Source organism: Phalacrocorax carbo, chromosome 4 (genome assembly GCF_963921805.1).
Source record: "Phalacrocorax carbo chromosome 4, bPhaCar2.1, whole genome shotgun sequence".
Taxonomy (NCBI): domain Eukaryota; kingdom Metazoa; phylum Chordata; class Aves; order Suliformes; family Phalacrocoracidae; genus Phalacrocorax; species Phalacrocorax carbo.
Genome location: NC_087516.1, coordinates 19,715,189 through 19,742,939, shown reverse-complemented (window position 1 = coordinate 19,742,939; position 27,751 = coordinate 19,715,189). Strand labels below are relative to the sequence as shown.

General features: G+C 36.8%; 1 protein-coding gene across 1 annotated transcript in view; it reads left to right on the top strand.

Annotated features, from left to right (window-relative positions):
- Window positions 1–27,529, top strand: part of ADGRA3 (adhesion G protein-coupled receptor A3) — a 58,095-nt gene extending 30,566 nt beyond the window's left edge. The window contains exons 9-19 of the mRNA XM_064449230.1: window positions 5,223–5,424; window positions 9,156–9,305; window positions 11,999–12,160; window positions 12,427–12,630; window positions 13,694–13,907; window positions 14,060–14,268; window positions 19,138–19,262; window positions 19,808–19,931; window positions 21,625–21,770; window positions 25,660–25,755; window positions 25,953–27,529. Coding sequence (XP_064305300.1) covers window positions 5,223–5,424; window positions 9,156–9,305; window positions 11,999–12,160; window positions 12,427–12,630; window positions 13,694–13,907; window positions 14,060–14,268; window positions 19,138–19,262; window positions 19,808–19,931; window positions 21,625–21,770; window positions 25,660–25,755; window positions 25,953–27,195 — 2,875 coding nt within the window. The 3' untranslated portion in view covers window positions 27,196–27,529. The remainder of the gene's footprint in view (window positions 1–5,222; window positions 5,425–9,155; window positions 9,306–11,998; window positions 12,161–12,426; window positions 12,631–13,693; window positions 13,908–14,059; window positions 14,269–19,137; window positions 19,263–19,807; window positions 19,932–21,624; window positions 21,771–25,659; window positions 25,756–25,952) is intronic.
- The last annotated feature ends 222 nt before the right edge of the window (window positions 27,530–27,751 follow it).

Below are 27,751 nucleotides of genomic sequence, written 5' to 3'. Positions count from 1 at the left end.
TTCAAAGTGTTTTCCATTAAATTAACCTGTGCTGTTCAGTGACTGTTCAGTGTAATAGGATTTACCCCCTCTGGAATTCAGTAGAAAGAAATAAGATTTCAGGAAATGTTCAGCTTATCAAAAAGTTCACTGTGTCTGGGTTTACTATAACAGACTTCCATTTGTAGTTTAGGTAGAGTAATAATAAAGAGTAATTTTTCACCTTTGAGACCATATGGAAATAAGGCTTTGACTAGTGAGAAAATGGTTCTGAGCAGATGGCTGTAAATGATCCTAGGTGAATTTGATTTTATAGTTTTTTTTTTTTTAGTTGAAACTGGTTAGTCATTTTAGCTTGGAAGCTGTTTCAAAACTAGCATCTAGGTTTTTATCCCTTGAGAGATAGGATAGTGAAGTGTAGCAAAGGAGGAAGTTTGTCTTTAGTGTCTTTGGCTCAGTAATTGTAGTTCAGCATGAGTTTATAAAAATTAGGCAAAACCAGTCATCATCATGGAATCTATTTTTTTATTTAGATATTCTTTTAAGTCTTACTCAGATAATATCCCTTTATATGTAACAATCCATGATTAAGTTGAAAATACAGTTGGCATGTTAAAATGTATCTTAAAGCTTCTGCTTCAGTAAATCCTTCAACTGTTGTGTTTAGAATAATTTTATGCTGGTAGTTGATAGAATTCTTTCTTAAATATAAGAATTACCCTTTTGAAAACTGTTACTCACTGGGTGTAATTAATCTTAAAACTAATTGTCATACTGAATTTAGAGAGTTTCTAAGAAGTAATAAGAAAAATATTAGACTACCTGTAAGATAATGAAGTCATGATATAAAAACTCACTGTAACTGGAAGTTATTGCTGGTTTAAAGAAAAAAATGCTATCAAAAAAGAATTAATATGCATGAAGGGAAGGATTCTTTTATAATCTCATGGTCTGCCTTTTTTTTTTCCTGAAATGAAATTACAGTACTTAAATGTAGATGAACCATCTTTTCCCCCCCAGCTGTCTACTCTCATGTATATGTGATAAATTTTGAGCACCTAATTGTAAACAGTGAAATAAGTGTTCATACAGTCCAAATTTGCACTTCTGGTAGCAGTTGGATAAACTGAAAGGTATTCATGCTTAGGCTCACAAGAAGTGAAGAATGCAGCCAAACTTATGTAGCCTTTGTTTGCATGATGAGAATTCCATGCCATTAGTCACCTTTTGAGCCTGCTGGAGGGATGTCCTCTCTAGTTTCATGGGAAGTGGAGAGTGCCTCATCAGCTCATCTCATTATAGGTACTGGGAAGAAATAGTTCATGGCTCAGAATGGTCCAGGTTAACATTCACTTAGCAAAAATAGGGAATAAAGGAGGCATAATTACAGCTGGAATCAGTTCCCCTTTCTCATTCACTGCTGGGTTGTAAAGAAACTTGCACCTGCACAAGGGGTATGGTGAACGGGAGAAGAAATAAGATAAGGGACACTGTTCCCCAAAGAGCGCTTCTCTTGGTGACACTGCGCATTTGTATTGTTATTGTGTATGTGAAATCCTGCAGGAAGCCGGGAGTTTTAAACTGCCCACCTTTTATGTCTGGTTTGGTAGAAAGCTTTCTAAATCATTAGATGAATAATATATTAGTTTTATTAGTAAAATGTTTCTGTGGATACCTATATTCGTTATAAAGGTAGCACAGTCTATACGACTGTCTGGCATTGCTAGTATTTTGAGAAGATCATGGTAAAAGATGATAAAGTGCTATGTAGGGAGATGAATGAAAAGTAAATGCAGTAGGAATATAGGGACAGTAACAAAAGGGAAAGAGGTGGATGAAAAAATAGGGGAGGTGGAGAGAAGGCAAATAGTGTTGTGATAATCTAATAAACTTTGAAGTAGCGTTAAACACTGAAACTGTCACTTTTTCCATTTGATGGCTAAGGAGTGCCAGAAGAGAGATATATAGTGCTTAGAAATTATACTTGTTTAAAAAGGTAGTAAAGCTCTCCTGAAAAACTTGTTTTTCATTTGAGTCCTAGTGTTACACTCGTTTCTCATTCTCTCATTCTTTAGCACCAAGAGTGAATAGTGAGGAAAGGAATGGCACATGCCATTTTTCAGTGAAAATACTTGTCTTAAAGGTTGTGTCATACAACATCTGCTGTCAGGACTACAGAGTTTAAATTATCCTAAGGCCATGTGGCACTCGGTCTCTAAGGTGATATATTCAGTCAAAACTGAGCTGACCAGATTTTAATTTAAAATGCTTTGGAAAAATAAAAAGTTTAGAATACTGTCTATAAAGGCAGACACAGATATCCCTTTCAAAGTGGTATCTTTGATGTGGAAATGGAATACAAAAAATTCAGTGTTGATAAAATTGTTTTGGAAAGGAACAGTTGGGGTTTTGGCACTCCAGTGTCAAGAGTTTCTGGAAGCCTGACTCTTTGCATGCTGGAAGCTGAGGTTTGGTGTATTATGCAAGGTATTTGTGGGTCTGCCCATCTCCTAACAGCTGTGCCAGCTGATATATTAGTTGTCCTTATCTGTCTGTTTTCTTTTTGGCTTCATTCTCTGAAGGCTCATTAGGTATCCATAGAAGTGGGAGCACAGAAGTAGCTCCTCTTTGTACTTGTTTTTCCCCAGTCTGTGTTGATTGGACTTTATTTTAATTTGTCCATACAGAAATTTCAAGGACTTAAATAAGTTGACATCTATTGAATTCCCTTATCCCTTCCTCCCTTCCCAGAAGATCCGTAACTTGCTCTATCTGATCAGAGTTGGCCAGACATGATCCAAAGTGATGCTTTTGTTAGCTTGCTAGGGGGCATGTAATGTTGCACTAAGTTCACTACTGGGATTGCAGCAATTCACAAAGGCTGCTGTGATTTTTTTGAAGGAAGAATTTGGCATTTCTGCTGGCTTTTCTTCTATATTGGAGAAAAGATGGTAAATAATTTATGTTACCATTGCAGAATCTATACCTGTTCCTTGAATTAATTTACATTCTCTAGAATACCTGTGTATAATTCCTGGCATTTAAAAACTCTGCTCATTTTTTATTTTTTTCTCCTTTCCTTTTGCCACGTCCATTGCCACCAATTCTGCTGTAAGTTTTCCTTTATGATAAAGGTTGAATGGTGACACTTCTGTTATTTTCTTGGAGTGGCTGCTGTTGCTCTGAATATAAGTGTATGCATATTTGCTAGGCTGGATGAATCTCTGCTATGATACCCCAATAATCTTCTGTCTCTTCTAGTATTCAGATACTATGGTGATGGTCATAATAATAAGTCTCCATTTCTTAACTAAATGATGTCGCTACAATATGGAGAACTGATTTGTAATGCCAAAGCTGTTCTAAAAGGTAGTAAAATTTAAGCCTTTTTTCTATTTTGGTTTGTTGTAATTATTGTCTAGTCTTTTCCATTAGATTCCTTACTGACTTTGAATTCTTTTGTGGTTGCTGCCATGACCTATGCATTTTAAGGATGCCACCAGCAGCTATCTTCAAGTTGCTTGTTGTCCAAACCTAAGTAATCTTTGCCAAAATGGCCTGAAGTAAGTGTCTTTCTTCCATAATTGAACATGCTGAAATTGTTCTGTTGGAGCTGATTAGGAATAAATAGGAATTTGAGATAGAAAAGGCTTTCAGTATGCCCTGAAAGGTTAATCAGTTGCATCGTTTAATGTAATTGAAAAGTGTAGTCTTCTGCCTTGGTCCATCCCTGGAGTTATTACTCTCTTTGCGAAAGAACTGTGATAAATTCCACCATCTTCAGTAAAAGAAGTTACTTAACTGATGGAGCTGACTTGTTCAGTTTCTCTGCTTTGGCAGTATTACTTAAATTTTTAATTTCCTGAAATGGAACATTCTTCAAGGTGTTTACTCCATTCTCCCGCAAACACAGAAATAATTTTTTTCCAGATACAGACATGTTCTGAGCTTCTCTTAATTTAGATGATAGTAGTGACTAAATGGCCATTTGCAGTCCAGATATGAAAGCAAACTTTAAATCCCAGTGTAAACAGAATTTTTGTTCGCTCATTTCAATTTTTGGGGACAACTGCTTTGTGCAAGGCCCTTTGAAATACTTAAAAATGACAAAAAGTATTTTAGCTTTTAAGGCTGTTCAAGGAGCTTGACTTAATTATGGTACAGGAAGCCTGGGATGATCAAATGAAGCACTCTCTTGCTCTCAGTTTTAGCTAAACTTTATATATTGGGTTGTTGGTTTAAGATACTCTAGCATTCTGCAATTTAGGTATGTATGCTTTTTGCTTTTAAACTTTAAGTATTAGTGTTCTCAATAATAAACTACTGCTTATGCATATCTTAACAGGGGGAGAGGGGCAGGCAAACTGGCTGGCATTCCTTGTCCCCATCCTCTCTTCTCAATATTGCAGCTTAATTCAGGCATGGTTTACTTCTGTTCTTCTGCTTCCTTTGAATCAGTTCTGAACTAACAAATGATCAGTGTGCTGAAGGTGTATTGAGATTTAATTTTCTGTATTTATCCTTTATTCCATTTTTACCTCTGTGTAGGTTTATACAGATAAAACATGCAGTAAAATCACAGAGGAGAAAGTTGAGAGAATGTTAGAAGTGTTCTTAAAGTGCTTAGTTCCACATACCTCGAGTGAAAATAATTCTTTTCTACTTTCTTAACATTACAAACACTATCTTTTCCCATTACTTTCTATTTGGTATTATGTTTGGTTGCAAAATCGGTCAAAGTGGTTGTACTGCTGCTACTGTTTCTTAATTACTGTAAGCGTAGCCTTCTGTTCATATCTGCAGTTTAGCACTGATATGAACGCAGTCATTTGAAAGTTACATTGATGCATGTGAACAGAACAAGTAAAAAGCTTGCAGGGCTTTCTGCTATGTATTTAACTGGTTTTATAGTGTTAATACAGAATTTTTCATGAGGTAGGGAAGGTTTTTGTATTAAAAAATTATAAACTATGTTTAATAATTTCATAAGCACCTTTTTTCTATCCACCTGCAACCTCATGAAAGAATTCAAAAAAGGTATGCTAGCCTTAGAACTCATTTTGTTAATAGCACACAAATACGAACAGCTTGAAAATACTGAAGGCAAGCCAAGGTTGGCCCTTTAAATAGTTTAGAGATACGTAGTTTTGAGTGTCTCTTTATTCCATGTTGTAGTGCTTAATCCTTTTATTTACTTGTCATGTAAATTTGTCTCTTTTTTTTTTTTGCTTTTGACTCCCCAGGTGGCCTAGAACATTGGCAGGCATCACAGCATACCTGCTGTGTACGCGTTACTCTGCTGGCAGTGGGATATATCCTGGCAACTCACAAGATGAGAGAAGAGCTTGGCGCAGATGTGACAGGGGAGGGTACTGGGCAGAAGAGGACTACTCCAGGTGCCAATATGCAAATGATGTGACTCGAGTTCTCTATATGTTCAATCAGGTAATTTGTGCATTTCTAGAAAATCAAATTCTATAATGAAAATATAAACTCAGAAGTCTGTTTCTCCATTATTTTTTTAAAGCCCTTAACACTGGTGCTCCAGATGAATGATATTGAACACGTACCTCTGAGTACAACACTAGAACTTTAGGTTTATGTTAAGAGTTTGGTTTAATATCTATTTTGAGTGCTGCCAGATTGAAAGTGCAAGGGAATTTTTATTCTTTGTTGTACTTGTGTAAAGCATGAGAGAATGGTACTTGCCATGATTGTTTTGTCAGCTGGATCCCCTGTCCTGCCCACGTGCTATACAGAAACAAGGCAAGCTGAAGTTATAATGTAGAACAGCTATTCTCATTTAATAAGAGAGTAGTCAAGCTCTTAATAGACTTGGTGTGGTTGATGAGAGTTAACTAGTGAAAGTAGTGAGTTTTAACTAGGCTTCTCTAATCTGATAGGACTCACAAGGATACAAGAGAGCATTTTGGAGTTTAAATGTAGCTATGAAACAATTTTTCACCTCCAGTCTCCTTTTGAGGAGTTAATACACTTTCACAAACACTGTTCTGCAGTGATGTACCCAACCTTGTATGCATAGGTGCTGTATTGTAAAATACTCCATGAAGCTTTGAACCTCTGGTTTAAGCTTGATGTTTTCCAGTGCGTGCTGTCAGATCACTAGCATCAATGCAACAGGTGAAAATATGGAGATGTGAGAATGTTTCTCGGTGTGGTGGGGTTTTTCTGTTTGTTTTGTAATAATACAGCATAACACTTGAGTTGATGTTAGTAGTGTCTCTTACGTTTAACATGGGCCGTGGTGCATGCCTGACCTCAGGATAGGATTGCTGTGTGTTGCATGTGTTCAGAGCGTTTCAGTGCCTGAGCTCACGTTTCTTTGGAGAAAACTTCACGCTGTGTATCAGAAGCACCACAGCCCCTAACTGGGACAATCAGGATCTAAACTGATACTTGCCCTTCAGATGTCTCTGATTTATACACGTAATGAAGGCTTGACGTCCAGTGGCTTGGGCTAAACCTAGTTTGAGGCAAAAGCATTGAACCGCATGTTGTGTAGATGGGTTATTGCTGACTTGTTCCCTCTGTGTTCATTTACTTACTAATGCAGACGTAGCTTTTGATCTTCCTGCTCTGTTTCCCTGAGGACCAGTGAGCACTGGTATAAGAAAGATGGAAAGGCAGAGAAAGGGAAAGGACTGCCTGTTCTGGCCCAAGATAGACTTAGGTGTTGACTTAACTATTTCTGCTTTACATTCCTAGCACTAGAGGTGCATGCCATGGCTTGGTCACAGGAAACATGTTTGAGGGCTGAAATGGCAGGTGGTGGTGCTTAATGACTGGCTAGCAGGTAGGAGATGATGCTGGGCATCCCTTTGTCCTTTTGTGGGACACAGCAAGGTTGAGTGTTTGCTTACTGAGAGCTTTGACGCTCTTGCTTTGCTTTTTCCTCACCTGGGAATTCACATTTTCCTACAAGGCCTGTAACGGCTCAATGCTACTCCTGCCTACGTACTGTAGTCCAACTTAATCTAGGCTCTTGAACAGTTGCAACTCTTAATTCAGCCTATTGTAACTGCTTTTGGTTAGCCAGCATTAATCAGATTGCAGAATAATGTTGCCAACTTTGTGTTAGGAAGTGTAGATGTGAGGGTGTTGTGGCCAGCAACTGAGCACCACACAGCTGCTCACTCACTCCCCAGCAGCATAGAGAGGAAGAGAATTGGAAGGGTAAAAGCAAGAAAGGGTTGAGATGAGAAGATTTTAATAATTGAAATAAAATAATAATAATAATGATGATAATAAATTGTAATGAAAAGGAAAATAACAGAGAGAAATGAAACCAAGAAAGACAAGTGATGCAAATGAAGATAATTACTCACCAGCAACCAACCAATGCCCAGCCAGCCTCTGAGCAGTGCCCCCACCCGCCCCCCCAACATTCCCCCAGCTCTATGTGCTGAGCATGATGCCATATGGCGTGGAGTATCCCTTGGGTCAGTTGGGGTCAGCTGTCCCAGCTGTGCCCCCTCCCAGCTCCCTGTGCACCCCCAGCCCACTCGTTGGTGGGGTGAGAAGCAGAAAAAGCCTTGGCTCTGTATAAGCCCTGCTCAGCAGTAACTAACACATCCCTGTATAATGGATGCTGTTTGCAGCACAAATCCAAACCACAGCCCCATACTATCTACTAAGGAGAAAATTAACTCTATCCCAGCCAAAACCAGCACAGAGGGTCAGATTAGTATCTTCAGAAAAGCAGAAGTATAATTTCCATGTGTGAAGTAAATAATAGGAAGATATCTGCATAAAAATACACGCACACAGGTATGCTACACTGAAATAGAGCTTTTGGATTTTGTTTTTTAAAAGGAAGTAGCAGCATGTTTTGGTTTTAGGAGGTGTCCTTACTCATTAGAGTCTTCCTCCTTTTATGCGTAGTAAGTCTGGAATTTTTAGCAGTTTTGGGCACAGAAATTTATTGTATCTTTGAGACTAATATTACATGTAATAACATAAGTATCTTTAAAGCCTTTGAACACAAAGATAGTTGAGCCATTTTGAACACTAGAAGTCTGACAAGCAATTTAAATCAAGTAGAGGTCTAAATTTAAAATTGAGTAAAACCTTTAACGTTTATACAAGAAAATTTATATGTCACTATTCTCATTTGTATCATACAGGTATGGTTTTAGGTGAAAAGAAATTAATGTTTGAAGAAAAAGTTCAAAGAAATTATTCAGAATATCTGATTTTGAAAGTTGACTTTGTTCAGTGTGTGTGCTAACTTTGAAATTTATTTACACTTTAAATGCATGACTTCTAGTGTTTTGGAAAAAAATAATCTTCCATTAATTGCATTCAAATTTATGTACAGTTGCTAAGACCAGCAGATATATATATATTTAGTTGTGTTTATGTGGCACATTGCAAATTCACTAAGGCAGGCTAGATATCTGTACACCAAGAAACAGAGAGACAGGGCATCTCTAGTTTGGATTATCATGGATAAACAGCATCTGAACATGAGCTGATAACATTTGCACAGCTTTCTACTGTACTACATGAAATTTCCCATTTTTGGTCCCTGCTAGCTCAGGCATGTTGGTGTTGCATACTGTTTAGTGAAGAATTTTCTAGCATGGTGCTTGTTTCAGGAACAAAATCATTAGCTTTGTCATATAGGGAATCTGTCTTGTGGGTTTTTTTTGGGTATGTGTTTTAGTTTGTTTTTGGTTCTTTTTTTTGGGGTGTGTTCCATTCCAAATGCTCTCTGTAATTACAGAATCGAGTCAATGCTAAAGCAGTCACATGTTTGATTTTTTTTTTCTTTTGGCTTCTCTTGCTATAAAATGCCATATTTTTGGAGCTTAGTGTTGTCATGTCTAGGCTCTGGTGAAAAGGAAAATAAGCATTTGACAGTACTGTCTTTTTTTTTTTTTTCCTCCTTTTGTTGGTGCAACACCTCTCTCAATAGGAGGCAATAGGATAAAACTCAGTTTCTGGCTGCAGGTGCAAATGCTGGTTCTCTGGCTTCTAGGAAATGTTTCTCCTAACAGAGAAGGTGGTAGTCCCTGGATACTTAAAACACTGTGATCCCTGTGGGAATTGCTATCCTGTTTGGGAAATGCTTATTTATTAATTGCTTAAGTATTGCCTTTATCTTGTACTTAATTTTCATTTCTTCAAAATGCTTATGTTTGTTCTCTACGTAGATGCCGCTCAACCTTACTAATGCAGTGGCAACAGCAAGACAGCTCTTGGCTTACACTGTTGAAGCAGCAAATTTTTCTGATAAGATGGATGTTATTTTTGTGGCTGAAATGATAGAGAAATTTGGAAGATTTGCTGAAAAATATAAAGAGGTAACTGGATAATTTGCCATCATTTTAAAGATAATCAAAGTGTTTGTCCTTAAGTATTCTGAGCAGTGAAACCTTATCAACATTAGATGCAGGCACTGAGTTAGTGGATTATCAGATTCTATTCCATGTTTTTGTTTGTTTAGTAGGTCCCTGAAGTTGCTGACCCATGGTCACAGACTTTGCATTCGCGCTGAGATGATCCAGCATTCACTGGACCTGTAATGTGAGTAACACCTCTGATCAGCACTGGAGCAGGGAGATAGGTACAGTAAGTCTGTTTTTATTTAATATGGAGTGGGTCACACAGGTTTTCATTGGTATGTTCTTATCTAAAAACACAAATAATGAAAGCCTCAGAGATCCTCTCAATAATGAATAAAACAAGACTTATCTTCTCCCCTCCTACCATGGTAGGCTGTCTTTATTCAGTATTGAGCTGTATCTCTAAGGTTTTCGATATTCCTATATCTTGCAGGATATAAGACAAGACATTAAAAATAAAAACTTAGAGAACGCTCATTGTTGGGGAGAAAAAGCGAGTGGTTGAATAGTCCCACCAGTGGGTAGGAACTCTCTGTTTCACTGCTGAACAGAGGTTATATTTATCTCACTATACAGTCCATGTTGGGAAGTTGGAGACCACAGTGTCTCAATTTTAAACTTGTGCCAGGAAAACCAAATTTCCCCATCCACCCTCAGCAAACCATAAATGCTAGTTGTAAATTCTTTACAGAACTCCTTGGAGAATTTTCAGGCTAAATCTCCTTTTTACAATCATAACTTGGATTTTTTTTTTTCTGAGTGTGTATTTTGGAATTATACAAGCAGTTCATTAAATGGCTGGTTTTGTACCCAGTGGAAAATAGAAACATGGTTTAGACTGCTGCTTTATTTGTGAACATCATAAGGATATTCTTTTCTCAGCTGTGACTTATTGCATGTAGAGTGGCACAATCTGGTATTACTTTGCCATGTTTGAAGGTAGCAGATGATATGAAAAGATCTCAGTTAAATTCATAGCTAGTTTTGGTCTTAGATGATGGATTTTCTTTTTTAATCTTAATTGGTTTGATTTGAAGTCAGCCTTTGATTTGCTGATATATTCTATGAATGTGAGTGCAATTTCATTTAATAATTTTCAGTAGCTATTAATAAGAGTTGTTTCTTATTAGGGTATTTACAAACTTTCTTGACGCTGTATTCACTCATACATCTTATTGTCAGTTCTTTGTATTGCAGTGGCTATTCTGAAAGATAAATACTGTGAATTATAAAAAGCTTCATTTAATAGCTTTTTCAGAAGAAGAAACAAACCAAAGACAAATGTTCAGACAGTTCTTAGCAGATTGTCTTAAGTTAAAATGCAGTTGGAAAAACCTGTGCATACCCTGATAAGCAGGGGAAAGAATATTATGTGTAATATTTTTTTAAAAGTATGGAACATGTAACAACTTGAGTCCTGTGACTTCAAGACCTTAATACTGATAACTTGTTGTAAACTCAGCATTTGTTCATGTGTTAAACATTACCAGTTTTCAAGTAATACTAACTCATAATAAACAAATTAATCTAACTTTGTTCTTGAGAATTTAATGAAAAAGGCTATGGCCTGCAAATGCTGCTTGAGGCTCTGTGTTAGCTATTGAGAATGTTCACTGATTGTAGCTTCTGTCCCTAAAAGAGACAGTTCTTAAAATAGTAAATATTTTTATATTCCCGTTCTTGCCTTTATTTTTAAAGATTTGAAAAAATAAGGACAAACTCGTGTGTTCTCTCCTTATTAGTAATATTCTGAAAAGAAATTGGGAAGCCTGGACGGTGAAGGAGATGGCTTTTGCACCCCACCCTGTCTCTCTTTATGCAGAAAATTCCAGTTCCTAAATTTAGGCACAGTGAATTGCATTTTAGTCAATTCAACTAGAAAATAGATGCATCTTCACCTTTGGTGCAGTATTTGTCACTGTTTCTTAAATGTTGTGAAAATCCAACATAGGTCAATGTTGTCAATGTAGGTGCTCATTAGTTTTGGCAGAATTGTGGCCTAAAAAACTATAAAGGGAATTAATTTTGTATCAGCCTGTCATACAGAAGACAGGGTAAGGGAGTGTCAGCATAAACTTACAACAATGTAATTGGTGGTTTGAAAGCAGCTCTGGTACCTGTGGGCGTTTGCTGTCTCTCACGTATAACCTGCAACCTAAAACAGTTCTTGCAAGATTGAAGGCAAGTAAGGAAGGAATCAAAGAAAAATTTGCAGACATAGCAAAAGGAAGAGGAGCAGAAACGTTGTGTGCTAATTTTTGCCTTTGTTACTCGTACCTTTGTATTGTTGATTTATAGTTTATTTATTTTAGGTTTAAAGTTGATTACAAATAGTCTTTTTGAATAATTAGTACATTAGAACGTGGAGTATTATCCCCTTTGCTTTTAATAAAATATCTGTATTTCTCATGTTTTTGCTTTCTAAGTATAATGTAAACAGAAATTACATTGGCATAACACTTTTGTTGGATGGAGGTAAATGCCTGAGTCAGTGTTTCAGTATCTCAGCTTGACAAGTGTTGATTGAAATAGGAACAACCTATTTCATTTTGCTTTTTGTGCTGACAAGTCTCTTTGTATTGCCTGATAACGATCCTACTTGATGAACGCTTTCAACGATATAAAATAGTCCTATTTCTCTTCCCTGTTAGCTTGGTGACGTGATGGTGGACATAGCAAGTAACATTATGTTAGCTGATGAACGTGTTCTGTGGATGGCACAAAGAGAAGCCAAGGCTTGCACTAGAATTGTACAGTGTCTACAGAAAATTGCTATGTATCGGCTTGCAAATGGAGCTCAAGTTTATTCTACTGTAAGTATAAATTTATTTATTTAGAAGACATTTTTCTGGCTCTTGAGTTTCAATAGCTTTTTATTTTTCTTAGTAGATGTTGGCATTATCTGAAATGCCTACTATTTCTTTAGGGAGAAGAGAAATACTCTGGACAGATTTATCCCTGCCAGATAAACAGAAACAGTTTTCTGGGTGGTTTTTTTTATGGTGAAGAATCCCTTTAAGTTATTTATTCTTCCTGTGGGTGTGTAAAATCATTTAATATTTGAATTTTGTCGTCACAGTATTCGCCAAATATTGCTCTTGAGGCTTATGTAATAAAGGCTGCTGGTTTCACCGGGATGACATGCACCGTGTTTCAGAAAGTGGCTACATCAGACCGTACCGGACTCAGTGATTATGGGAGAAGAGATCCAGATGGAAATCTAGATAAACAATTAAGCTTTAAGTGCAACATTTCAAATACACTGTCAAGTCTGGCTTTAAAGGTTGGATACTCATTGTTTCCCTACTGACTTTGTAATAATATCTTTCATATGAAGCATTTGGAAAGCAAGCTTATATTCATAATTTCTAATGTTAAAGTAGCATTTTCACATAATCCAGAATGACTGTGACAAGAGATATTAAAAGTGGCAAATGATAATAAAGTTTGATTATAGAATAATTTTTTAATGGGCACAATTTTTAACAAGTAGATGTGGTTTTCTTTATTAAACATCTTAAGTTGAAAGATGCTTTCAGACCTTTTCAGAAGTATAGAAATTGAGATGCTCCCTAGTTCATAATAATACTTAGCGTTATTTTGCTGTATTACCTTCATTACATATTAATATACCTTCATTATGTAAGAAATCAGATATTAGCAGTCTCCTATTACCAGTCTGAAATACTCTCCTCAGAGTGATACTGTAATTAAGCATGAAGTAGAAAATGGACCTAGAAGGTTTTTGTGTGTACGCGCACACACCCACACACCAAACACTTCCTCATATTCTGTTAAAGTGCTTTTTCAGTTACGTTCCCCAACATACCAGTTTGCTTTTTAGCACTTCATGAGCTTGGATGTCACTCACTGCAGGCTGTGTATTTGAAATTATGTTTATGTGTTTTGATGAAATTACATGTATGCTTCCCTACCCAAGTATAATTTATGTACAAGTTACCAAAACCTGTTTGTATACAGTGTTCCATTTTGAATGCTACTAATGCACAAAATTACAGCCTTCGTTGCTGCTTTTAGTGGCCAATAGTCTAATCTGGAAAACTTTTGTAATACTTTACTGATATTAACTTCAGCTTTACTCTCTATCACAAGTAAGTCAACTACAGAATCTTAACTTTTTTTTTTCTTTTTAAAAATGTGTTAAGACTTTAATAACCTGATGCAACTGTGTTATCGTAGATTACTTGGAAACACTGTCAAATAAGTTTGTCCCAATGCATAGTCTGCTAAACGCATTCATCTCTGACACTGTTCGGTTGGAGGAGTTGCTAATTTAGTCTCTGAAAGGAATTTAATTTTCTCTTTAAAAAACTGTTTATTTCTAGAACACAATTGTAGAGGCTTCTATCCAGTTGCCAGCTTCCCTTTTCACTCAAAAGCAAAAAAGAGATGTCAGACCAGCAGATGAATCTGTCTACAAGCTTCAGCTTATTGCATTTCGTAATGGAAAGCTTTTTCCAGCAACAGGAAATTCAACAAATCTGGCTGATGATGGAAAACGTCGTACAGTTGTAACACCAGTTATTCTTACCAAGATAGGTTTGTTTTTATTACTTTTTTTATGATCTTCGAAAATAAGAAACATTTTTGACTCCTTTGTTTTGACTAGTATATATCTAGGAAAAGGTTTTTAGTATCTAACGTGTTACATGTCGAGAAATTTATGTGCAAACTCATTTCTTCTGTAACAGATGGTTTAAACCTAGCCAGTCACCATGTTCCTATAAATGTGACACTGCGGCGCATTGCGCATGGAGCAGATGCTGTTGCGGCTCAGTGGGACTTTGATCTGCTGAACGGACAAGGGGGATGGAAATCGGATGGTTGTCGCATTCTTCTGTCCGATGAAAATATTACTACCATTCAGTGCTACTCCCTCAGCAACTATGCAGTTTTAATGGTATGACACTTAGAATTACACGTCTCTTTCTGGAACTTAAAAATATTTAAAATGCAATTCTATGGTTTTTTTCCTTGCATTAAAGGTGTATTCCCCACATTCCATTTCACAGAAAACCTAGGCATAAGAAACAAATCTTTTTCTGCTTGTTTTGATGTAAATGTTGATGTAAGATGAGGTTCAAGTGGAAATCTGTCAAACTGAAGTTAATTAATGAATATACTAGACACAAAAGAATTTTCATATGAAAAGTACTGTATTGTAGGAAGCCATTTTAATGAGCTACTGAATCAAATGGGCTTTTATGTGTTTTAGTCTGATAATAACATTTTAAAATAAGGAAACGTAACAGTAAAAAAAAAAATATCTATCTGTGGTACATTAAATTTGTTAGCTTTGCCTATTGACAGGAATGTTTTCCCGGGTATATTTATTCTTGCTATAACCCATAACCAGAGATAGCTATGTCACTGCAAATTAGGTATTAATTCACTAGCATGTAGATCTGTTACCAGAAGACATTGACTGAAGAAGGAAAAAAAGTTGAAATATTTAGTTACTATCAAAAATATTTTTAAAATACAGTATCTGAACTCTAGTCTTAACATATTGATGTCAATAAAATGGTTAACCAGTTCTAAAATTTAGTGATAGTTGAAGAAGGGAGTGACACACTTTCTTTTAGTGCTCTTAAGTTATAAAGTACTACTACTTTGTTCCCAGAGCTCTCCATTTCAGAATCCAGCCTGGGAAGCTTCCCTTTTTTAGAGATGGCGACTGCTACCCTGCTTACCAGTCATGTCATACTTCATCAAATAAAGTCAAAGCCATATCATCAAAAGTCAGTGATATATCATCAAATGATAAAATATGGTACATAAAAATGGTAGGCTAGTAAGATGTTTAGGAAATACTGTTAAGTGTAAATTTGGTATGGGTTTTGTTGTAGTTAATGTGCTCTGTGTGGAATTAAATATTTTTATTTAATTGTACATGAAAGAAAGAGGATTCCTTTGTCATGATCAGTGCATGAGAAGTTGATGTTTTTGTTTCGCAACTCAAATTTTCAAAAACCTTCATCTTAAGAGAACTAAATAGTACAATACCAAAAAGCTAAACATAAATAATATCCACATGCCAAGGTTTTTAAAAGAGCTCAGAGACCAACTTTTCACTTTACCTCTGAAGGTACTGTTTTAAATTACTTCAAACCGTTCTAATCCTATAGTTTCATTCTCTGATATTTTTAAAATATATAATCCTTTCCTAAAACATAACAGTGTTCTTTAAAATGGAATTAAACTTCATTTGTATGTGTAGAGTGCATGTAAAGAGAGATGATGCTTTAAAGTGGTCACATTTCTGCCATCTGGAGGAAGGAAAATGAAGAGCATACTCAATCTGCTGCTGTAAATGACTATTTTTAAATTAATGCATGGTAAGATTATATCAGTATCTTATTTTGAGTTATATAGAGAACTGTTGACAATCTGAAATCAAAAAAGTTAGGGAAAGAGGCAACTTTTCTGCCAGTGGCTCTCATGCTATGCTTGCTCAAAACTGGTATTTCATAAATATTTAGCTACTTCCCAAAAATGTTAGGCGATAGGGACTGGAGAGGAAGGGGTAGGTGGAGGAGGACAGAGAATAATGCTCATGTTAGATGTTCCTTGCACGCAGTTAGTACGCTGCAAGAGGTCTGGATGTCTAACTAGCTGCTGAAGAAGGTTTTCCTAATGCCTATCCCTATATTGACTACAAAAGCCATAATAGGCTATGCATATATTAACTAAAAAAAGCCATATTACCCCATTTCATTTGTAGACTTAGTGTTGTGAAAATCCGGGTTCTAGTCCCAGGCTCATAGTTCTGGATTCAGTTCTAGAAGTTTGGCTTTTAATTCAGCAGTTGTCATTAACATCAAATACATGAACAGTAGTGGCAGGAGGGACCTGAACGCAATATTCCACCATCCTGGCTTGATGGCAAATGAATTAATCGGAGTTATTTCACTTTTTTTATACTCTAATACATATGTATGTAGAAGAAAGCAGGTTCTATGTACTGACCTGTCTTTATACATTTCAGAACATAATGTGAAGTTCTTTCTGATAAGGAAACCTATAAATGAGTGCTTAGTTCTCTAATCTAGTGCATTAGGAAGATACAGTTACAAAATCTTGTATTTATTTGGAAATCATTTTAACCACTGTTTAATAATAGAAGAGGTAACTAGGAGGCTCAGCTGAAATCTTGTTATACGTAGGCCTGTGGCAGAGGGAAAAAACTAGCAATGGTAGTTGAGAAGAAAGAGTTCTGCTAGTTGGCTATAAATGCCCCAATGTTGTTTTTAATGTCATCTCTGCTGTAATTTTACTGTCATTCTTTTTTATTAAATTATTTTTAGGATTAGTTTAGCTCAGAAATAACATTGTTAGCTCCCCTCACTCCTTTTAGTAGGTCTGATTAAAAATGTCAGTGCAGTCAGTAAGAATTCCATTGACTTAGTAGGTATTGGGTCAAGGCCTTTGCTAGCTAGGCTAGGCATACTAAGTTTTCTCAGATATCTTAGAAGATCATTGTAGATCATGTGACTTTGTAGCTCTTGTTCTCTAAGTTCACACCAGTACACGCGTGGCATCTTGTTACCTGTCACCAATCTGAAAGCAAAAACAGGAATTCTGCTGATTCTGTCCTCTGATACTCACCGGCTATGTGTGACAGGACATTCGCTCATGCTTGTAACAGCAGTGAGTTCCTAGGGATCTCTAGTTGGAGATCAACCAGGCCATGGGTAGTGTTGAAATCAGATGACACTGCCTGCCTGAGGCATAATATCTTGCCAAAGAGAACCAAATACATAAAAATAAAACTGACAATCTGATTAAATTAGTTTGAAATGAGGTTGGTGCATTAGTTAGGAATAACAAATTTATATTCTGATGAAAGAACAGTTGAAGGAGTGGTAAAGAGACTGCTGACTAATATGATTGTAAGCCTCAATTCAAGAACTCTTCTTCTGTTCATGAAGTCAGATTAGCTGTCTTAACCTTAAAAACAGATTGTATATCACTGATTTTTCTCAAAACAAACTGAAGCTTCCTCCTAACATTCTAGTATTCTTTGTGAGTGCCAAATTTGCTCTCTGTTCCCACAACACTCTTTTGAGTACTGCCAACTCTAGAAGTTTAAGAATGACTCACTCGAGTTATAGGGGTGAGAATTTTGTTTCCTGTCTGTTCTGAAAAATTCTTTTTAATATATTTTTCCACCAATCTTAGTTAAGCAAATTTGATGTTTTTTAGTGCTGGAAGGGACTGAAGTTCTTTTTTGGTTTTGGGGTTTCATTTGGGTATTTTTTGTGTTTATTACCATTATGGGAACGGAACTGTAGTAAACTGCAGCTGCATCCAAACAGAATTATTTTTTCTTGCTATTCTTGTTAGTAAATGAAGATCTCAGATGTTATTTGAAATACCGCCATGCTTTAACAGTCCAGGGTTCTAGTTCATGCTTACTCCTTGAGTAATATTTTGATGGGCAGATTCAGAAAAATTGAAAAATGCTGAAGAGCTGTTGAATTCTATTTAAGTAATCAACTATCTATTCTGGTCAAGCAGTAATCCTAGAGTAACAGTCTGGTAGGAACATCTGGGTGTCATTTTGTCCAATTACCTGCTCAAAGTTTGATCAGCTTCAAAGTCAGATCATACTGCTCTAGGTCATAATGCCTATCTCCAAGGACAGAGATTACACAGTCTGTCTGGGCAGTATGTGACCGTTTTCATCAAAATTTTTTTCATATAGCTAATCAGATTTTCCATGCTGCTGATAATGTCTATTGCCTCTCATCATTTCATGGTTCATCTCCAAGAAGAGTTTGACTCAGTCTTCTTTATGCCATCCCAGTAGGTAGTTCAGTATAATGAGATTTCTCCCATCTTGCTTTTCTTAAAGATTAACAAACCCAGTTTTTTCCGCCTCAGACATTACATGCTTCTGCCTGCTAGTCATCCCTGTGATCTGTTGGACTTGCTCTATCCAGTATGTCAGTCCCTTTCTTGTACTGGGGAGCTTTACATTGAAGACAGTTCTGCAGAGGTGGTCTTGGTGCTGAACAGACAGGAATAATCAATTCACCTGCTTGCTGAAGTTTTGCTAGTACAGTGAAGTGTGGCCTCGGGCTGCAGGCTACACTGCTGACTTGTGGTCAACTTCTGTCTACCAGAACCCTCAAATGGTTCTTTAATTGCTTTCTATTTAGTCCAGTGCCTAGCCTGTATTGTTGCATGCATGCACCATCCCAGGTGTACACCTTTTCATGTTTAACTTGGCTAAATTTCATGATGTTTTATAGGCATGTTACTCTGGCTCACCAACATCCCTCTGAATAGACTCCAATCTATTGATCAGTCTCCCCAGTCTATAGCGTCATCTACAGACTTGTTGAGGGCACTGTCTGTAATGTTCTTTGGGTTGTTGCAGAAGAAATAATCATAACTGAATCACACAGTTCTACATGCACTACATGTAAGAAGAAGAAAATGGTGTGTGTCTATAAGCTGCGAACTTCTCTGTATATTCAATCATATATGAAGTTTAAGAGTTCTCTAAGATGTGTGACTGCATTTATAAAGGTCAGCCAGATTAGCAGGTAATTGTGGAAGAAAGCCAGGAACATCAAAATAATAAATAATTGGAGAGTTGGGGGTGAGGGGGGTGGATTTAATCTGGAAGGTTCCTGTTACTACTTTACTTTGTTTTTCTTCTGCCATTCTTCCTACACCACCCCCCCCCCCCCCCCCCCCCCCCAAAAAAAAAAAATGAAGAGGTAAGGTGGACTAATGTTAATTTTGTTTTTGTTGTCAGGACTTGACAGGAGCTGAATTATATACGCAGCCAGCTGATCTCTTGCATCCAGTAATTTATGCCACTGCCATGGTTTTGCTAATGTGCCTGTTGATGATCATAGTCAGTTACATATACCATCACAGGTATGAATCAAAATTACTACACTAAAAAAATTAGTTTTATAGTGCTTAGGACTACTTTTTCTTTTTCATAAGATGACAATATGGTAATCTGCATTTGTGGCTTTTTTCCCCCTATAAAATTTGTTGCTGCAAACGAACAGTTAAGCAAGTAGCTATTTCATCTGTTCTTGCATATGACAATTTAGCTGTCGTAACCATGTATCTCTTTCATCGTGAAGCAAAAGCTAAGAATTAAAGAAGAGACCACTCAAGAATGATGCTAGAATTTAACAAACTGTTCAGCCGTTTACATTTCTGTTGATGTGAAAGCTTGAAGCCTAAAATTTTTGAATCAGGCCCCAAATAGTTGTATAAAGCTAGTTAATAGGAGGGTGTTTTAATTTCTTGTGATGAAGACCAGAGATTATATTTGATTACAAAGTACGTGGTATTCAAACAATCATTAACAGTAATTATATCTCATTTACCGCTAGTCTATCTTGCTAGTTTCTGAAAAACAATAATGCAGCTGTGTTTTATGTTGTCTAATTCATTTCTTTTAACAGTGTGATCAGGATCAGTGTAAAAAGCTGGCATATGCTAGTTAACCTGAGCTTTCATATTTTCCTGACATGTGTGATGTTTATTGGAGGGATAACTCAGACCAGGAATGCCAGCATTTGCCAAGCAGTAAGTAAACATGCACACACTTGAAAAAATTAGTTACTGGTTTCATACTCGTATATATGAATACGCCTCCCCTTTGCCTCCTGTGGAACAGTAGTACTGTACAGACATTTCATCAGAATGTAGAATTTAGACAAAAAAAATCAAATTTTTTTACTTTAAAGATTTCTCTTGTTTTCATCTAGCTGTGAAGATAAGACTAGTTTGTTACTTGAAAACTGGAGAAGTCTTTCAGAAATGCAACGGAATTTTTCTTTGCCCAAAATGCTATAACAAGAAAAAGTTCTACGCGTTTTATTTTTGAGACTTACTTCTTATGAAATTGTTTTATAGATCTGTATGTGGCCTTTACAGACCATGTGAAAACTGATTTCCACAAGTATTAAAATATTTATTTCCATTTGCTCAGCAAAGCCTAGAGGGAGAGAGAAGTGTTTCAAATCAGACTCACGCTTTCTCTAAACAAACATCACTAGCTTTATTGAGACTTCTCTTTTATAATGATTTTTTCTTCTGAGATTTGGCCAGGTCTAATTCGGTTGCAGTGTTTCAGTATAGGAACAGTTGCCACTTTGGAATGATATCAGTGAATTTTTTTAATGTTTTCTTTTTTCTATCCAGTGACTCATAGAAGTTTCTAATCCCTCACCATAATATTCCATAAAGCTTTTTGTTTGAATTTACAGTAGTTATTAGGTTGACAGTTCAAAGTGTTGCAATAAAATAGGTCCCTGCTTTCTCCTACAGATATAAAGGGAATGCTAGTCTGTGTGCATGCATGTGTGCATGCGTGCGCACACGCATATATACGGAGATGATTAAATAGTTTGACAAACTGTAACCTGTTTTTCTTGCCTACTTGGAGACAGTAATCTTCCAAGAGAAATTCTGTGATATGGGTTAAGAGTTGTGGTTTTACTGGTGATTGAAACTTGGGAAAAAAAACACTTCGGGTCATCTTAACAGAAACTGAAGTGTCATCACCTCTTCTATGCATGTGTGCTGTCATTTAAGGGATATATGAAACCTACTTCTTGCAGTCACTTCATGTCAGTGTTGGCTTATAAGTAAGGAAATACAGGATAACCAGATTGTGCCTTTCTTAACAAAAATCCAGGGACTTGGGAATTCCTGGAACTTTTTTTAAGAAAACCATGTTCAGTTTGTAAAATACTGCAGATGCAAAAGGATCTGAGAGCCAACTGTTTTCTTAACAGTAGTGCCCAGTCAGTCTGTGAGGATGACTTTGCGTTTATGTTTGGGCTGGTTATATATTTAAACTATGACAGTTTTCTTGGTGATTTTTTTTTGCATTATGTTAAACTTGCTGATAAGTTTGTTAGCTGTCTATATTTTGCTGCATGCTACATAGTTACCACAGTATCATTCGCTTGCTGTTCCCTTGCTTGTTTCAATTTGAATATCTGTAACACAGACATTTTAAGGTGTTTCATGAAATACAGAATTTCCTAAAGTGTATGATTGATATGTAATATTAAAAGTGCTGGCCAGAAAAGTTTTTCCTGCATTATTAAGTTTTCCTTCCACTAGAGGCAACTGCAGCTATGTAACCTTTCCAGATTCAACCAACAGAAGATGGTTTGCATGAGATATGCAAGTTGCATGTTAAGTGATTAATTTTTTAACTTAAAAAGGAAATGTTTGGGGGTTCATTTTTATTTTCATTTTTTTTAAGGTTGGGATAATTCTTCATTATTCCACTCTTGCGACAGTACTGTGGCTGGGAGTGACATCTCGTAATATTTACAAGCAAGTAACCAAAAAAGCAAAAAGATGTCAAGATCCTGATGAGCCACCACCTCCACCCAGACCAATGCTGAGGTGAGCTGCATATTTGTGTCTGCAACTCCTTATTTCCCAAGTTGCTATGCTCATATTCTGACCAGAAAACATAACGGGTCACTACTGGTTTTTTACAAGTGCCTTCTCTAGAAGATATTCTTCACAGGTCTGCAAAGTCCTTTCCAGATTTTCCTGTTCCTTATCATTATGTTAAGGAGAATGAGGTGAAGGACGATTGGTCTTAGCATATTACTGTTGCAATGTTGTGTTCCTGATTTGTAAATTAAGAAATAGGTAGTATTTCAGCATCACCACTAGGGCTTTGATTAGGGCTGTATATAGCAACACTTCCCATTAAATTATCCTAGAAGAAAGAATGTGGAGAACTGTTATCACACAACTAACAGAGACTGCAACTTAAGTAAATACTTGAATGTGTTTTCCAAAGTTTGCCTACAAATAGTTTGAAAAATTGGTATCAGTCTTTATCAAATGGAAATAGTGTTCTTTGTGAAGCATTCCTCTTAGAATTTTTATTTCTGAAATCAATGAAATTGGACAAATTATCTGTGAAATTCACCCAATGTGAAATATTTTTAACAGAAAACATTAACATAACTTTGTTCCTATAGCTTACTGAGCCTCTAGATAGTAATTAAAAACCGCTAAGCTGAAATTCTCCACAAGGTGGCAGAAGCTGATTAACTTTGATTAGTTATAGGCAAAAACTTAAAGCTTGATTTTGAAGTACAGGCTGCAGAAAATCAGAAATGCTTTTCTGAATGTCAACTAAAACTTGCACTACTATATACAAGCATATAGAAATATTTCATTTATAGAATACTAAATATTTAATAAATATTTAATAGTTATTTAAATTAAATATAAAATCTAATGGTTAATTTAAGGTTAATATTTACACCACTTAAGTGCTGTCTTTGCTCTCCTTAACTTTTATTAGTTTTAAGAGAAAGTAAATATTTTTTATTCACTGTAGGATATCATGCCCATCACCAACTATGTGCCTTCCAGCAGGGTACTGAGTAGCCTTTTTAATGTGTTGTGATCCACCCCCCCGCCCTGCCACCATCCCTTTTTTTTGTCATGGTGTTCTTGCTTTGAAAAATGTTAGAATAAATTTACCAGCCTCACAGGCTCAGCTCTGCATAGACATAAACACATACGTACCATTTCACCTCATCTGTGACAGTATCACTAACCCTGGAGACAAATAGCAGAACAGAGCAAACATGCTTAATATTTTTCAGTTTTTCTCAACATCCAGCTTTTGCAGATGAGGGATTTCCTCAGTCAGATACCTCTGTGATGTTTTTGTATGGAACAGCCATAGAAGGGGTTTTTTTATTCAGTTGTCTTTTAAACTCATGTTCAAAACAAAACTACCCATCATGGCATGGGGCAGAGTTTTGTGTAAGAGTTTCCTGCTTGTTTGGAACTGGTTACGTACTGTTATTAGGCTGCCCAGCCTCTCAAATTTAAAGAGACAAAACAACAAATTCTCTGTTTGTCTCCACACTGTTTCTATTTCTCCTCTGTATGCCTTTTCAGAATTACAAAGGGTCTTTTGGAACAGAAAAAAAAACCAAAACCAAATATATGTAGGTACGCATTTTTATCCTTATTTGCCATATGTAAATAATTCTGCTTTGTGTTCTTGGGTTGAAAGAAGTCCACCTTGCAGATGATAGGTAGGCATGATGTTTATGCTGATCTTCAGTTCCTGGAGGTATTTCCTGAGAGTGGACTTGATACCTGTTAAGCTTCCTTCCCCTCTTGCACAGATAAGCTTTATTCTTTATTTTGGGAAATTCACTGCATGTTAAGACAATTTTGTTATTCATTCAGTGTTAATGGGACTTTGTCACAGGTCATGAACAAGGCGGAAAAAGACTTTGAAATGGATTTGGAGTTCTGCAGGAAGCCACTATAGGCAGTAGAAAAGAGATTTGCTGTGGCTCACATCAGCCGTGTTGAGAAGACAGTGGAACGCTTGGCACTGGTTGGGTTTCTTAACTGTGAAAAACTTGATGCCAAGTATATTGCATTGCTGTGCCAGGCAAGAAGGTATAAAAATAACTGAGGTCTTCAGCTGCCAGTCACAAGAGGGAAATGGAGTTTGTTGTGCAGAAATGGAATTTTGTTCAGCAGGCTCCAACCAAGACAAAAGAAAACCATTTCGAATTTTTTACCTAAAAGTACTACTTTACAAAGAACCTCGCTGAAGGGGATACTTCATGTAAAGCATGAAATAAAAGTACAAATATTTGTATTTTTTAGTTTTATTTAAAATTAATACAAATACTTGTATTACTGTAACACAAATACTGGGTGAATGATGTTCTTGGAAACAGCATTTCACTATTTATGGGTTTGGGTTTTTTCCTGTTACGATTGTAACACCTCTTGTGTACCCATGTCATTAGGTTTGTTTTTCTCTTTGATCTAACTTAAGGAAAAGTGTTTTAGTCTGTACAGTATTCTGCCCCAAAATCTTAATATTACTGCATCTCCTCTAGCATACTTTGTATATGTTTCTTAAGTCACTATTCTGTTTGTACAGCTCCTTGCTGCATGATAGTTTTGGTTTGTAATTTGGGCTCTTGGGAATTGCTGAAGACTTAGACACGCCAACATACAAGTAGTTTAGGGTGGTTTTTTTCCTTTTTTTTTAATGTTGGTACTTGGTATCCTGGTATGGTTCAAGGCTGATTGTGAACATGTTCCTTCAGTACAGCAAACAGCTACGCCTACGAACAATCCCTACTGCTTCATACTCCCACCAGTAAGAATTTGCCTTGTGCAGAACCAGCTTCACCTAGCTGTTCATGTGAGAGTAGGTGGTGCATTTAGTAATTTCAATTGAAAGATAAGTAGAGCAAAATTGCCACAAAGATCTGTTTCATCTGTCCAGCTCCTGATTGCTGCATCAAGATATGGAGTGATCAAATTACAGAATTTGATCTTTGTCAGATTCAGCAACTACATAATACCTTTTGTGTACCTAGACTTCCAAGAAAGGCTTAACTTATTTTAGGCTGGTTTGTGTCTCAAGTCAGACAGCAGTAACTTCTGGCGAATAATCTGAAATGCAGTGGAAAGGTCCAGGACCATCGGAATAGATGTCGCTTGTTGACAAAACAAACTATCCATCTGTATGTCACAGTAGTAGCTTTCACTGCATCTTCTGATCTGAATTTGGACTGGATTAACGTAAGATGCAGGACAGCGTGCCATTAATTTGAATGATTGTTAGTAATTATTGATCTGCCACTAATGAACTCAATATGAATTCACAGAAACTGGAATGAAAAGTTAGATACTCCAACAACATACACCCTTGTCCTTGTGGCATACAGTTTTTATTAACACCGCCATGGGAAAGCAGGAAGTATATACTATGAGATTATAGAGTCCCTTAAAAATAAATAAAAACAACTCCCAACACCACTCCCCAAACCCCTCCACACACAAAAAAACTCAAGCAACAAGAGTTCTTATGGTTGATCACCTGAACACAGTGTCCATAATATTAGGCAAGTTCACCTCTGGAATACAGGACATATCACTTAGTATTTTCCCTCAAAGTTTCTGTATGCTCTTCCAGCAGTTTACAACTTTTGACTACCAGCTTTTGATTTTTCCTTCTAGCTGTGTATTCCTTCCTTCAGTGCCTCAGAGGGAGGTGAGCAGCTGTGAGAGACGTGGTTTACAACAGGAGAAAGAATTGTAGTGAGGAAGACTTAAAAAAAAACGGATATTGCATAAACCTAAACCCAATTCACCCCAATTATTTTCTTAAAAAACCTGCATATTTCCAGAATCCTGGAAAGCTCTCCTTTCCTCTGTGGTGACTGAAAAAAATCCATTGCCAATAAGCACCCACTAATGTAATGGCTTTACTTTTTAGGTTCTACCTTATTGGCGGAGGGATCCCTATCATAGTTTGTGGAATAACAGCGGCAGCAAACATCCGTAATTATGGCAGCAGACCTAATGCTCCGTAGTAAGTACCAGAAACTGAGAGCCTTGTCATAAGATTTCATGGGTTTGCTTTTCTAAGTACTCTTTGCAATTAATTCTGGTTCTTCCAGAAAATATAACACAGCCAAGATCATTTCAAAGCACCATTATGAACTGATAAAGCATAAGTGACTTGTGAGAAGATGTTAATTTTGATTCTTTGGTTCATTTCTTTTCCAGTTGCTGGATGACTTGGGAACCTAGCTTAGGAGCATTTTATGGACCAGCTAGCTTTATAATTTTCATAAACTGTATGTATTTTCTCAGCATATTCATACAACTAAAGCGTCACCCTGATCGTAAATATGAACTTAAGGAACCTGTTGAGGAACAGCAGCGTCTGGCCACCAATGAACACGGGGAACTGGCTCATCAAGATTCATTGTCAGTGTCACTAGTTTCTACATCTGCTTTGGAGAACGAGCACAGTTTTCAAGCGCAGCTGCTGGGAGTGGGCCTTACTTTGCTTTTGTATGTCGCTCTGTGGATCTTTGGAGCTCTGTCTGTTTCCCTGTATTATCCCATGGACCTGATCTTCAGCTGTTTTTTCGGGGCAACATGTTTAAGCCTCAGTGCCTTTCTTATGGTGCACCACTGCATTAACAGGGAGGATGTCAGGCATGCTTGGATAACGACTTGCTGCCCTGGAAGGAGTACATATTCAGTGCAAGTAAATGTGCAGCCCTCCAGTTCCAGTGGAACCAACGGAGAGGCCCCTAAGTGCACCAACAGTAGCGCAGAATCTTCATGCACAAATAAAAGTGCATCAAGCCTAAAAAATTCTTCTCAAGGTTGCAAACTAACTAACTTACAAGCTGCAGCAGCTCAGTGCCACCCTACTTCTCTGCCATTGAACACGGGTCCTCAGCTTGATAACAGTCTCACTGAACACTCAGTGGATAATGACATCAAAATGCATGTAGCTCCCTTAGAGGTACAGTTTCGGACAAACGGACACCCAAATCGGCATCATAAAAATAGAAGCAAGGGACATCGTGCCAGCAGGCTTGCAGTATTGAGGGAATATGCGTACGATGTTCCCACAAGCGTGGAAGGAAGCGTGCAAAATGGCTTACCTAAAAGTCGACAAAGCAATAGCGAAGGGCATTCAAGGAGCCGAAGAGCCTATTTGGCATATAGAGAACGTCAGTATAACCAATCCCAACAGGATAGCAGTGATGCCTGCAGTACGCTTCCGAAAGGTAGCAGAAATACTGAGAAAACAATAACTACCAACAACAAAAAAGATATTCTAAGGAAACCAATAGCGGTTGAACTTGAAAACCAACAAAAATCTTACGGCTTAAATTTAGCCATTCAGAACGGACCACTTAAAAGCAGTGGACAGGATGGGCCCTTGCTCACTGCAGACAGTACTGGTAATATTAGAACTGGGTTGTGGAAACACGAAACTACTGTGTAGCATTATAATTCGTTGCGGGACAAATCCATATGAACTGTGATTACACATTCCTTAAAGCTATTAACGCTTTTGAAGACTGTTTACAAACTCTAGGTACGTGATGCAGGGAGGGAACAGCGATAATCTGCCAAGCAAAAGATTGTATGCATTATCTTTGCTGTTCTTACAAGATGAACTTTTGGTATTTTGTGAAAATTTTTTTGAAGCGTCAGTCTTGAGAGATGCAGAACATAACTTTGTACATTTTTATTTTTTACCTGTAACCCTGCAGATGTGTCCACAACACATTTCAAATTTGTATTTAAATGTATAATAAATAGTATTTTCCCCAGCAGCCCAATGTTGCATTTATTTGTTGGGTTTTTTTAAAAAGATTATTGCACTGAATGTCATCTTGATTTCAGTACTTCAGGATCTGAAAATTAGGAGTTTCGGTCACTAAAGAAAATATTTCGTCCCTGAAATAGGCAATGCAAATAGCTCAATTATTGCATGAGACGAAGAATTTGTTTGGAATGAAGAAGCTACATTTAAAAGAGATTTTTAGTATACAGGC